Source organism: Cavia porcellus, unplaced genomic scaffold (genome assembly GCF_034190915.1).
Source record: "Cavia porcellus strain 051 isolate PalLab524CR breed Dunkin Hartley unplaced genomic scaffold, mCavPor4.1 scaffold_11, whole genome shotgun sequence".
NCBI classification, from domain to species: Eukaryota; Metazoa; Chordata; class Mammalia; order Rodentia; family Caviidae; genus Cavia; species Cavia porcellus.
In genome coordinates, this window is record NW_026947494.1 from 29,590,428 (window position 1) to 29,604,259 (window position 13,832).

The following is a 13,832-nucleotide window of genomic DNA, read 5'->3' on the forward strand; positions in this document are numbered from 1 at the left end:
AACTGGTGATTTCTTACTGTTTTTTTTTTTTGTAGTCTGTATTACTTGTACCCTTATACCACTTTGTTTTGTTTTGTTTTTTTTCTCTTTTTCCTTTTAAATAAAATTTAAAAAAATATGGAGCAGTTACTTCTCTCTGTGAAATCAAGTAGAGTCATATTGATGGTAGTGATGATTCTACTTATTCATCTGATTTCCCATTCCTATTCAGTGGGTAGCTGAGGACTGGTCAAGAGTATTGCCAATCCAAGGCCATCTAGGAACTGTGCGTGAGTAAATGGCCCATGATGATAGCTAAAGACATTGGAATTTAATGGTAAAGCCAAGAAGGCCTGTGTAGAAGCAGAAGATAGGTAGGGAGAAAGCCATGGAGACTAGTGTCTCATATGCAAAGACAGAATGGACTTTTAAGACAAGATATCCCTTGTCATGCCGAGGCTATGAGGGGCCTGAGACACACTGTAGGTACCTGGTGTCTAGAGGGTAGGTTCAGCTTGCTGTCCTACATGCTTTGTAGAAGCCTGAAGAAAACAGGGGAACACACCTAGGTGGACTACAAAGGCTGAGTGTCAATGCAGCTAGGACTGGGTGGAGAGGAATGGTTTAAACTCCAAACAAATATTCAGGAGACCAGGTAGACCAAGGAGAAGGACAGACATTATGAGAGAATGGTTGAGAGAATAGGTGGCTTCCTTAGTGGATTAGCCTCTAGTCTTGGCTCAGCCTGAGAAGCAGCAGCAGTGAGCACAGCATGGTGAGAGGTACTGACATGTGCATTCCGCTCTGGATGCTTACTGTTCATGATTAATGGTGACATAAAAGAGACAGAAAGGGGCTTCCAGAGCTGATAATGTTTCATTATCTGCTTTCTGATTCTTCAGTTTATGAGTTCATTAAGCTGTACATTCATGTGCACAGTTTCTTTATTTGAGCCTATATATTTGAATTAAGACTATAAAAAATGAAAAAAGTCCAAAGATTGGGGTCATATTAATTGGAATAAAATCTCTTCACTACCTTATAAATTGCAGCTTGGAGCAAATGATAGACTTTTAATCCTAAATTACAAGTCTTTTCTGTGATTATAAAACAACACAGTATGTATAAACACTTTTAAGAATTGTAGAATAAATTCTATCTGCATGGTACATGCTACAGAGAAACAATGTAAGGTAAGGACTAAAGTCCATTGACGTCACTGCATCTGGCCTTGTAATGGGCTGTTTCATTGAAGTGGGGGAGGGAGGATGAATTGCAGTGGCTCGAGGTACACATGGTTGATGAGGAGGTGAAGGGTACGTGTGTACGTAACTAGCAAAAAGTTTATCTTTGAAAGAAAGGAAAGAGAATAACCATGGTGTTTTGTTTTTTCACTTTTTGTTTACTTTAGAAAAGGTAGATATACATGAAAGAGCTTAGCTGAGTCTTGAACTAGGGAGCAGGTGAATACAAGGCTGTATATTTTTCTTCATACACGAGTACCACAATGGAAATCTGGGAAAGAGACAGATACGTTATAAGAGGGGAGTAGCAGCAGGACACAGAAACTGAAATTACTAGATAGACAAGTTGCGGTGTTCAACTACGCAACTGACATTTACTACAAAATAAAGACAGGATAATACTTGCAAATTTGGGGAAAGAGATGTAGGAAATCAAAAACTCATTGCTGTTAAAAAACATCATCAACTATACCAGAATGTTAGAAAGTTAAAAATTTATAAGTAGTGCATGTAACTCTTTAGGATTGTAAAGTTTGGGGACCATTATGAAATACAGTGCTGGAAGCAGTCAGAAGGGAAACGGGCAGTCCCTCTCTCCTTGGAGAGAGGAATTTAATCCATTTGCTGCACTCCTTGGCTAATGTAAGGTAGCGACTGTGAGATGGTACATGACAGCCTCTTCCACGAAGAGCTCCCACAGTTTTCTTCAATCACCCATCCTGATTACACTGTGAGGGTCCTTCATTTTCTTGAACACTATTAATTCACTCTTCAGTGCTTTTATGCTTTGAGTAATACTAATTCCTTTTAATGTATTTCCTAGTTTTGAATGTAGTAGGTTTCATAAGTAACCAAAATCATTATTATGTATTCTAAATCCATTTCATCTTATTTGATCATGAATATAGATGGGGAAAAACTGATTTCTATAACCAGAGTGGGTCATCCATCTTCATCAATTCTATTAATTCACTCTTTGAATATTCTCTTCCTTTGAGTAATTCTAATTCTTTTATGGCTTTCTTTCCTGCTTATTGTTTTCCATTTACCTAAGTTCTTCATTTTGTACCACTAATCAAGAATAGGACTCAGTCAATGTTTTTATTTTTGGTGTCTTATGGTCTATTTCTTTATGGCTTTTTTTACAGCTAAATCAAAAGTCTAGAAAAAAGATAAATTAATGTGGTATTATGTTATCCATAAACAATTTGATACATATTTTACTTTATGGGGACCTCCTTATTATTTCATTCTTTACTTTTACTTCCCAGAATGTTTTTCTCTACAAGTTTGTTACATGTAATGACCCATCTGCTTTCATTCTCATTTGTACATAGTGTTAAACTTTTGAAACAAAGAGATCTCTGAAATAAAAGGTTTATTAAGCTGTTACAGATGCTAGACCAAAAATAAAAGAATAAGTTCTCTGTGCTGCCAGAAGCATTTGAAAAGATGGCCCTTGAACTTAAGAAGCCAGAGTACTGCATAATGAAAATTTTGGGAGAAGAAACATAAATCATTTACACTGAGCCTGGATTGGTCATTGATAAGAAGGACAGGACAACACCAAATATGCAAAATCCATAAAGATATATATTTTCCCAGTTGGTTGGTTCTAAAAGCAGAATACAGTATGGCTTTAGTGACTAACCTTCAACATACTGCAAGGAAATATGGGTCGGTTTTTCTTCGTTGACTTAGGTTGAAGATGACAGTTAAAAGTCATCTTTCTTCCCTTCATCCACCCACTTTGCCTGTAATTTAATTTAGGATCTGTTATAATTCTTCTTGTATCAATAGTCAATCCTAAAATCTTCTATGTTACAACTGCAGCTCATTTTTAATGTGTTTTACCTTAATTTCTCCAATTTCCAATAAAACTTTGTTTAAAGTTTTTAGGTAACAATTGAAACATTTTTAGGTAACAATAGAAAGACAGAGTGATATTTCTTTGGCATCTTGCATTAGTATATTTTAGCAATAGGAAGCAAGTTTGATTGCTTTTAAAAATTCATGAATTTTCATACTTTAGGTGAAGAATTTTCACATGAAGTGGCTCATAAAGATATCGATCAACATGGAACTGCTGAAAACCAAGATAAGCATGGGTACCAGAATTTAAGAGATCACATACATAATAGGTTGGTTTTAAGCAAAATATCTTTTATCTTGTCATTTGCCTTTTGAACATACAGTCACTTTGGAATCATCAGAGCTATAGAAAAAAGGATAAACTCACACACATACATTTCTACATGTGAAAACTCAATAGTTTTGGTGTTGAGTAAAATATTTAGATGATGGCTTTCATAGGCAGAGCACAAGTAATATTCTGAGAAAAGAATTCAATCAGATAATTCTTTCTTTCATGATTCTATGAATTTAGAAATTAATTGCATAGAATTCTGAGCATTTACAAATTCAATGAAGCACTTAGAACATCAAACAGATTCCCGAGAGCAATTCTAACACTACTACTATTTTTTGCTAATGCGAAGTTATACAGCATTCTTTCAGTTTTGTGCATTTTTTTCCTTTAGAAAATTCAGAAAAAATTACACAATTTTATGAGAAATCCAAAAATATGAAGTGAGCTAGGGAGAGTGACTCGAACTATATTAAGTCTGTGTGCTCTAGAAAAAGTTTCAAGACTCATTCAAGAATCATTTTAGGAATACTTTGAGTAAAGCAAGTAAGCCTGAGCCACCTGTCCTTATTCAAAAGCCTTTTCAATTTCTGTGAAATTGAAAAAAAGTAGATGACCTGGGTCAATCAGTCTACAGAGAGTGCTGAGAGGTTCCGTACCATTGGTGCACATGATATCCTTAGACTTTCAAGTGGAGAACTGGACATACATTAAAGGTTTCCTGAACTGGCAGTATTTTCAAATCTTCTTTCAATCTTTCATTCAACTTAAAAAGCATGTTTTGGTAACATTAAATAATATTTATTTTATCCTAAATTGAATAATGTTCCTTTGCCTGTAAGGTTCTAAAAGTTGTTTCCTCAGATTCATCTGTATTGGCAGACTAGTTTTTTCATTGTTATCAAATAAATCATGTTTGATATATATTCACTCAAATACTTCAAATCAATATGAGTTATTTACATGATATTTTGATTTTTCAGAATTATAGGCTTCTTGGATAACTGGCCTTTGTTGGAACAGTGGTTTTCAGAACCAGAAAATATTTTGATAAAAGTCAATGCTGAAATAGATAAAGAGCCTTTATGCGAAAAGGTAAAAGAAATTTTTACAAATGAAATAATGAAGAAAAAGAATAAAGGTAATTATATTTATTATAATTTTAACCTTGTATCACTAAAATATTTGGTCCTACTGACTTTAGAAGGAAACTAAAGTATGATTGCAAACTTCTCTCTTATATTTGGATTATGCTGTCTACAGGTACATTCTGGCTCTTACTGTAGCTTTCTGCTGCTTGTTTCTGAATAACATTGCTTTCTCTCCCTTTTAAATTAATTTTATAAAAAGTGGTTATCTCTCTGAAAGCACTGAAGAGAACTCTTTTCCTATTTATAAAACTATAACTTTTTCAGAAAGTAGCTAAGACTGTAAAGAGTGAAATATGCATCATGGCATTACTGTCATTTAAAAAAGGAAGTAGAATTAAAAATTAAGAAGAGTAAACACATTTTATACACTGAGTATATTTAATTCTCAATACCTTTATATGAAATTAAAGTTGTTACAGAGAATAAAAACTTAAATTTGTTAACTTCAACATTATAAGGAAATAGTATATGAATTTTCCCTTCAGGATAGAAAAATTACACAATTTGATTTTCTCCAAATCTATTTCTCTTCTCTCTCTCTCTCTCTCTCTCTCTCTCTCTCTCTCTCTCTGACAAATTTACTAATTATTATTTCTTTGTCTCCTTATTTCTGAGCCATATCTCCTCCACTTTAAACCACAATAATTTCTCATTAACTGTTCACAGTATAGAAACTTATTGAAGAAATAATCCTAAACTCAATCCAATGCCATATTTGAAGTGGGATTTTACCTTTTAAAAATAATGTAAAATAAAAATATTCCCTGTTTGATCAGTTTTACCTACTTATACTGGTAACACAGCTTCTGGTCTAATAAAGAAAATGGTCAAAATTAATATGAATTGAACTCTTAAATTCCTTTGTTAGATGCTGTCTCTCATCACTAGATCTATGACCATTGTGTGTCCATGAATTGACCACAGATACTCATAAGCCACATCATTACAGGATCAGAAGCTCACACTCAGAAAACAGGCTCCTACAGCCAAAAGTCTGCTCAAGAAAGATAGCAGTGTGAGGTTTTCAGGCAAAGCAAAACCATTGTAAGTGTTCTAAGATACTTACTGAGGGGAAGAAACTTGCTTGAGAGTCAGGAGGAAACCTGTCACAGTATCCTTTTCAGCTGGAGCCAAAAATAACGTGATTCTAAGCTGTAAAGGCTTGAAACCAAAGGTAAAATCAGTTTGATTTTGCCAGTTGTCAGAATCAACTTCAACATTTTCTGAAAGATTTTACATATACTGAGTGCATGAACAGTTTTAACTGTCACTATTTTGGGTTTTGATTCCAATGAGTTAACTAATAATAACTTTTTAATAATAAATACTTTATTATTAAGAAATACTTTCTGAGCCCAGTGTTTACATTAAAAGTAAAATAAAAAGATATAGTACTTCCACATATTTTTACATGAAAATGTAATCATAATATACTGATGAGTAGAAAAAAGCAGGTTATACAGAAAATAGCCTTACTTTTTAAAAACATGATATACATATATGTGATATATATATGCTAAATTTTTGTGCACAAAGAAGAAAGTAGTGTAATATGTATGATATTTGATGATGCAAAAAGAGAAAAATAGTCTTCATCAATAATTAATTGTCCTTCCTACATAATTGTCTAAATTTAAAGATTTAAAAAAAATTTCACTTGATCAGAAAAAAAAAAAACCCTAATTTCCACTTTGAAAGAAAATCTAATAGAAGGAGGCTTCCTTGCTTTCTGAATTGAAAAGAATAACCTAAGTGCCTAGAGAGCTAATATAAAGACAGCTGATGACGATGGCCGATCAGTGCGGACGTCTCCAGTTGCAGGGTCGCTGAAGCAGACAGTCAGGGCAGTGTGCCAGAAAGTTTACATGAGCAGCAAAGGGCCATAGCAACAACAGGAGCCTGGAAAGTCACTAGTTAACCACGCTCCAACACCAATGCATTAGGACTGTCCCCTCTACTCTGGGCACTGTTCCTTCACAATAAGACCCATGCCCTGACTGTCTCCACATCTTTGCTCAAATGTTACATTGGGCCCATCCAGTTTTGTGCACTGCATAAAACTTGTAACACTGCCCTGTAGCACTCTAGATTCGCCTTGTCCTATTGTATTTTTCTCCATAGTGAGAATCACATTCCAATCTTTTGTATAAATTATTATGTGTATGATCTGCCTCCTACTACTAGGATGCAAGCCTCACAAGGGTATTATTCTGTTTTGATTTACTGTTGTATCTTCAGTATCCAAGATGCTACCTCCAGTTGTCTTAATGCTAGTAGTAGCTTTACTTTATTGTTAGCAGCACTTCCTTAGCTTCCAGACACAGTTCAGGTACAATAAACAATTGGTGCATGGCTGGGTGTGATGGCACCATCTGTTGTCCCCGTTGCTGGGGAGGCTATGATGGGAGGATCCCTTGAGCCCAGGAGGTCAGGACCAGCCTGGGAAACATAGTGAGCTCCTGTCCTTCAGCAAAAACATTGTTGCATGATGTAAACCTCTGAGTCACTAAGGACTTAAGTGAGGGCTGCACATTCCCTTCCCCTTCCATTTCCTACCCACTTGACCACTTCTATCATGTGGTTTTTAATCTTGTCATTATGCTCTTCTTTTAAAAACCTTGCTTTTCTAACAAATTATTTTAAATAATATTTTATTTTCTTATCTTTTTTTAGCTAGTTCTGCATTATTAGCTACTTTTATGCTTGGTACCCACACACTAATTTTTTAAGCACCACACACACACACACACACACACACACCATCACTCCCATCACCCCCCACTGCCATCCATCCCTCTGCCCTCCTCAAGAGAAACCACATGACCAGGCAGAGAAGGCTTAATATCTTATCTTTACAGACTAGAAGATTAAAGGAGAACGTTAAAACATGAATAGCATTAAATCAGTGAATGTAATTTTACATTAATCTTAATTTCCCTTAGTTCAAATGAAATAGTAGATGTCTGGAATCCTTAATGAAGGCTTATTCTTATCTTTTTGAAGTGGAGAAGAAATTAGAAGAAAAGGAAGTTGAGAAAAAAGCAGCAGCTTCTTTGGCTGAGTCTCCACCTCTACCTCCTCCTCCTGAGCCAGAAAAAGAGAAGGAAACTCATGCTCAGCTCAAGCAGGAGCCTTCAAAAACTCCTCCTGCCAAAGGAAAACCACAATCAGGTGATTGGCAGAGTGATTTATAATCCTGTTTGCCTGTTTCTTATTTTCACCTAGGAAAGAAATATAAATTATAGTGCCAGTCCACTTATCTAGATTCAGATTGGCAACTGCAATCATACAAAACCAAGATCCATACTCAGGTGGGGATGGAAAAATCTTGTTTTTTAAATAGTATTGGAAAATGAACCTATCCTCAGTCCTTTTTATTTTTTATCTTGAGAACAAATCATGCTAAATTGTCCAGGTTGGCCTCAAATTTGCAATCCTCCTATATCAGCCTCTGAAGTGATGAGGTTACGTGTGTTTGCCACCAAGTCCATCTGAAAAAATACTCTTAATAACTGTCTTGGTTACTTTTCTCTCCTTGCAGAGACAAAATATCTGACACCCAAAATGAAGGAAGGAGAGGTTTGTTTAGCTTACAGTTTGTGGAGGTGTCAGTCCATAATCAGCTGGCTCCAAGGCAGGGTGGCATGGCAAGGGGCAACAGTTCAAGGTGGCAGAAGACAACAAAATCAGCAAGAAAACCTTTTTTCCTCCCTTATATTGTAAGCAGGCTAAACTGCCTTAGAGTGGATGTAGCAGTCACACCATCCCTGTGCACCACCTCCTCCTGCACAGGCTCAGGGTGTTTACAAACCAGGATCCTGGTTCCCTATTGATTCACTTAGTTAAATTTCTAAATTTTTCAAGTTGACACATTTTATCAGCCATTACAATAGCTTAGAAAATAGTTGTTAAAAAGCTCAGATGCTTTCCTTTTGTAATCACATGATCCTTAATATTTAGTTACATACAAACTCTACTATCTAGCAAATGCTGTTGATTGGCAACCTTATTTTTGAGTCAATTGGCTATGTTAGTCCTCATTTTATTAAAGTATTTCTCTTTCCATATATATGTAATTCTGTGTTCAGACAGCCATTCTTTTAACTTGCCTTAGATTACTTCTTATTCTACAACTTTTTTTCTCCATATTTGGTCTTATTTATATAATCTGAATGTTCCCTGTTATACACTGAAGAACCTGAATCAAATACACATTCTTTCTCTACTACTTCAGTAGGGATTTAAAAAGGAAAAAAAGATCTGGAGAAGACAATTTTCATGGTAGTTAAGCTAGCCTCAAATCATCTAATGCAATTAGATTTAAGCTATTCTCTCAAACTGATCTGTAATGTTTCTGATTATGACAGTCCATAGTCCAAGTTTCTGTAGGTTTTTTGTTATTTTAAAACTGTATTCTTGAATACTGTGCATTGGAGGAAAAATAAATCTATTGCTGCTTCAAAGAGTGGTTGTATCTGTCTCTTTTTTCCACGTAGGGCAAGGCTACTGCCTTATCTTTAAAATAGATGTGTAAAACAAAAGTTTAGTCTCCAGAGGCCTAATCATTACCATCAACAGTAAAGTATTGCTGGAGGAAATCTCCTTCCTCATGGCATTGATTAGGCAGCAGAGTAGAGGGCTGCCCTTGTGGTGCATAGAAACTTGGGTAAGCAATTTTAGGGAGGGAAAATTCCAACAGTTTTATTTTTCCTTTAAAAAAATTTATATAACTTTGAAATATTTTCAAAAGAGAATAGTTTCAAAACCAAAAGCCGGAGGCTTCTGAGCATGCCCAACTGAAACATTCAATTAGAATCTTCTCTAATTATTATTTCCTTAAACAACAGCAACAAAAATTAATGTGCAAATAGGACAGAGAAAAAGACACAATACACTGAGTGCTAATAAGCATTTTGTTCAAGTTTAGTCCTATATTTTATAAACTTCTGCATTTTGCACCTTTTCAACTATACTTGGGATTCATTTTGAAAACTTTACAGTGATGCTCCTTTGAGAGATTTATTATGAAATCCACCACCAAAGGTCAATTTGGAGGGGTATGCAGTCACATTACTTTTACAAAAATATTTAATTAGTAACACATTTGCAGTACATAATGATTACATTTATCATGGGAAGATGTACATGTATATAACATATCTTGATTTTTCTATTCCTTACCCCTCCCCTCCCACTCTGCTCCTTCCATTTCTGGGTCCCCATCTCATTTGCAAAAGGTCCGTCTTCTTCTTTTTAAGTCTGTTTTTAGTTGCTTTCCTCTTCTTTCTCTTCTGCCTCCCTCCATCTCTTGATCCTCTTCCCATTTGAAAAGATCTCTCTACTTGCCATTATCTATCTTTTATTTTGTTCTTTATTTACATTTTGGGTTTCTCTTATAAAAGAAACCATTTTATTATTTTGCTTAATATTATGATCTCAAGAGGCAAATCTTAATTAGAAGTGAATTCTCAGCAAGACAAAACTGTGCTGCTGTTTAAGAATACTTTTTGAGCTTTCACAGTATATTTTATTTTTTTGTACCAAGGATTGAACTCGACCTCATGCTTGCCAGGCAGGCACTTATGCCACTGAGCTAAATCCCTGGTCCAATATATTTTAGAGTTAACAAAATTGGCAAGAACACATGCTATCCTCAGCAGAAATTATAGTTGCCCATAATAATTTGTAAGTTCAGTGTTTTACTTTATTTTCTCTACCACCTTGCACTAAAGTTTAGAACTACTTACATATTTTGTTTTGTTTCTATTAAGAGAACTACTTCAGAAGAGTTTTTGATTATTAAGGTGTTTTTTAAAATGAATAAAAAAACTGGTTCAAACATTTGGATCCTCCTTCTTTCCTTCCTTCCTTCCTTCCTTCCTTCCTTCCTTCCTTCCTTCCTTCCTTCCTTTTGTCATATGAAAAATCTTGTAGAGGTTCACAATATGGGCAGTAAAAGAATTTAACAAAAAAGAAACAGTCAAAGAAAAGTTCTGCTCTCAGCAAGTGAGACAAAAAGAGGTCTCCTTCATGAGCAAAGCAGTGGTGTTTGTTTGATTCATTTTGCATTTTTAAGACAAGTTCTCCCTATATAGTTAGGCTGGCTTTGTACTTCTATGTAGCCCAGGATGGTATCAAACTCATCACAATCCTCGTGGCTCAGCTTCCTGAGTGCTGGAATTACAGGTGTGTACCATCATTCCTGGTGGAAGTGCTGTTTTTAAAGAGAAACATGCAGAACATAGAAGAAAAGAGTGGCTCACTTTGAAGGAAGTCTGTGCAAAGTAAGATGCCCTTCTGAGGGCCCTGTAGGCTCCTGAGGCCATAGATCAAACAGGGTGGGGTGGGGCCAAAAGTTTTTTGTCTTTTTGAAGTTTGTGATAACAGCAACCTGGCTATAATGTCTAGGATGAGGAGGGTTGGATAATATGAGATCACACACGCTGGGAAAGGAAAGCTAGTGGTTGTTTTTCTGTAAGTTTCTGAAACAGCTTCTTTGAAAACAGAGTTTATGGCTGTGGGGCGTACAGTTAAATAGAGCCCAGAATGACTTCTTCCTGGTTACTTGGTCTCCATACTTTCTTCAGCCCTTTTCTCCTTCCTTTATTTTTCCCTTCTTTTCTTGCTTTTTGAAAAGTCAACTATTGAATGTTTAAAAGTCCTTTTAGAGAAGTTAATAAAGTGTAGTGTAATGTGTAATGTTTCTCTACCTTTCACTTGCCTTGTTTCTATGGAATCTTGCTTATCCAATCTTACATATTCAAATATAAATGATACACACTATGCACTTACACATTCTATGTCTATCATTTTAAAATTCAAAAGTAAATAAATAGGTAAAATAAATACTCAGATGGAATTTCCCTATTATACACAATTACCGTGCTATGATTATCATTCTTCCAATGAAAGGGGGGAAAACACTTTATCCCAGAATCGAGGGAAGGAAATTGATTGAATCTGCCAGCACATAAAAGCTAGGGTGCTGCGAATTATTTCTAGGAGCTAATTCATTCCTTGGTATATCGTCTCACCTTAGATCACTGGTTTCCCATTTTTCATCTCCTGAGATACTTTAACTAGATTACAGAGATTCCAAGGTATATATGCCTAAACCATCATTTGCATTACAAATTGTGGTCACTACAAATATGTAGAAGTCATAAGACAATCAAGTGTGTGATCACGAAAATTTTAAAGATGGACCATATCAAATGATGTAATTAACTCTTATACAGTGTTTAGTAATCATCTTTGCTATAGATCTAATTGTTTTATTAAGGCTTAGCCCATCACAATAAATCCAAATAGAATCATCTATTTCAAGAGGACTTGCCAATAACCAAAATCTCCACAATCCCATGAAACAGATTATAATCAACCCCGTGGGTACACATTAATACTAAAGTTAGAACTAACTTGCTCAGTGTAATACAATAGGATAGGATTATCAGCCATATCTTTTAAGAAGATTAAACCTGTACTTTGTCTTCAGATTAACTTCTATCTCACACAAAGACCTGAGCCACTTTATTCTATGCACAAATACAACTATAAGCTGTAGCATTTGATTGCTTAGAAATCATATGGTATAGGCTGGTAAAGTAGGTCATAAATTTTATTTATCTGTTTAATTTTGTTTAGAACCCCCACATGGCAAACAAGAACCTCTTCAGGAAGGAAAAGGAAAGAAAGGTGAGACTGCATTGAAAAGGTATAATATAAAAAGATAGATATGGTGACCTATACTTCTTCACTGTATAATTCTTTCAGTTAAAACGGCTCAGTGTGTATACTAGTATACCCTGACTACTTCTCTTGGGAATTTGTAAGTCCTAGTCCTTTTCCAGAAAAATAACCACAAAAAAACTTCCTATAGTCTGGCTTTTAGCAAAAGACCTACTGAGAAAAGTGATGCTTCAAGGGAATGATGCAGAGAATGTCTAAAGGAATGTCCGTTCCTCACACATATTATAGTTATTATCCTTGGGCTAAGCTACATAATGATTGCTTTCACCAATAAGTACTTTGATATAAAATTCTCAATTTCCTCTACAGCAGTGGAGATAAAATATTCATTGCACCAATAATGACCTAATATTGCATTTTCTCAGGAGTAGCATGTACAATTTATCACCTTTTGTGAAATCCTAGGTAACAAACTTCATTCAGAAACAAGAGACAGGGAAATGTTTTTATCTCTGAATGATTATATAACAAGCATCTCTAATGGTAGTATTTCCCTTTTCATTTGCTGTCTGGAAATTTAGAATCAAATTTATACCAAATTTCAGAATCTGTAAAGTGACCTAAATATCAGTATCTGTCTTCTACATTTGTCTATATGTTTCTTATTTTGATTTTCTGTTTTATGTTACAAGTTATTTTTTCCTGGGCTTAGGTTCATTTACGTATTTTCTATATTTTTTTTACTATGTTTTTAAAGTGGGGAGAATTTTTAAAAATAACTTTCAATTGTGGGAAAAAATTCAAGCCATATTGTTAGATTTATGCTAAGTTTCTGTAGTAACCAATTAATTAAAATAAAAATGCTGGCATGAATACCTACCATTGACTTGCCCAGAGATCATTAAATAAGACTATTTTGAAGTTCATAATTTGTTTAACTGTACATCATAAATTACCAATACAGGTGCAATTTAAGAATGTGAAATAGTCACAAAATGATATTCTGAAGAGGCATTTATTTTTGACATTTAAATAAATATAAAAATAGTTCCAGGCAGGCATGATGGCTTATACCTGTAATCCTAGCACTCAAGAAGCTGAGGCAGAGGGATTGTTGTGAGTTCGAGACCAGCCTAGGCAACAAAGTGAACTCAAGCCCAGCTTGAACTGCATAGAGAGACCTTGTCTCAAAAAGACAAAAAAAAAAAAAAAAGTTCTGTGAAATAATTTTATTTTTCTCTGATTATATGACATTGCAGGCAAGTTAACAGTGAAACAAAAAATGTTACCTAATTCTAATACCTGTAGTCTATGCTCAGCTCTTGTAAAATACTGGCATAAATTCATATTTTACATTAATTATTTCTTACTTTTTCGTGGTTAACAACGGAGCAGTTGAAAGTTCATACCATAACCATGAAATATAAAAAGGAATACATACTAATTTCAAAATCATCAAATTAGACAATGTAATGAATAAGTCATAGAGTTTTCTTGATTAAAATCAGACAGATGCCAAACAAATCACAAGCAAACACCATGTTCAACAGGAAAATACATATACTAGAACTTTGTGGTTATATCCATTTGACTGGCACCAAACATTTCCAAATGTTTTTGAGT

General features: G+C 34.7%; 1 protein-coding gene across 4 annotated transcripts in view; it reads left to right on the plus strand.

Annotated features, from left to right (window-relative positions):
- Spef2 (sperm flagellar 2) overlaps positions 1 to 13,832 on the plus strand; it is a 164,677-nt gene that overhangs the window by 81,570 nt on the left and 69,275 nt on the right. For 3 of the 4 annotated variants that reach the window (XR_010050435.1, XM_063258063.1, XM_013152903.3), the window contains exons 16-19: positions 3,256 to 3,364; positions 4,353 to 4,510; positions 7,524 to 7,691; positions 12,165 to 12,215. Coding sequence is in view for 3 of the 4 variants with exons in the window: in XM_063258063.1 (XP_063114133.1) it covers positions 3,256 to 3,364; positions 4,353 to 4,510; positions 7,524 to 7,691; positions 12,165 to 12,215 (486 nt within the window). In the remaining variant the exon portion in view is untranslated. The remainder of the gene's footprint in view (positions 1 to 3,255; positions 3,365 to 4,352; positions 4,511 to 7,523; positions 7,692 to 12,164; positions 12,216 to 13,832) is intronic. The other variant, XM_063258064.1, reaches the window with a different exon arrangement.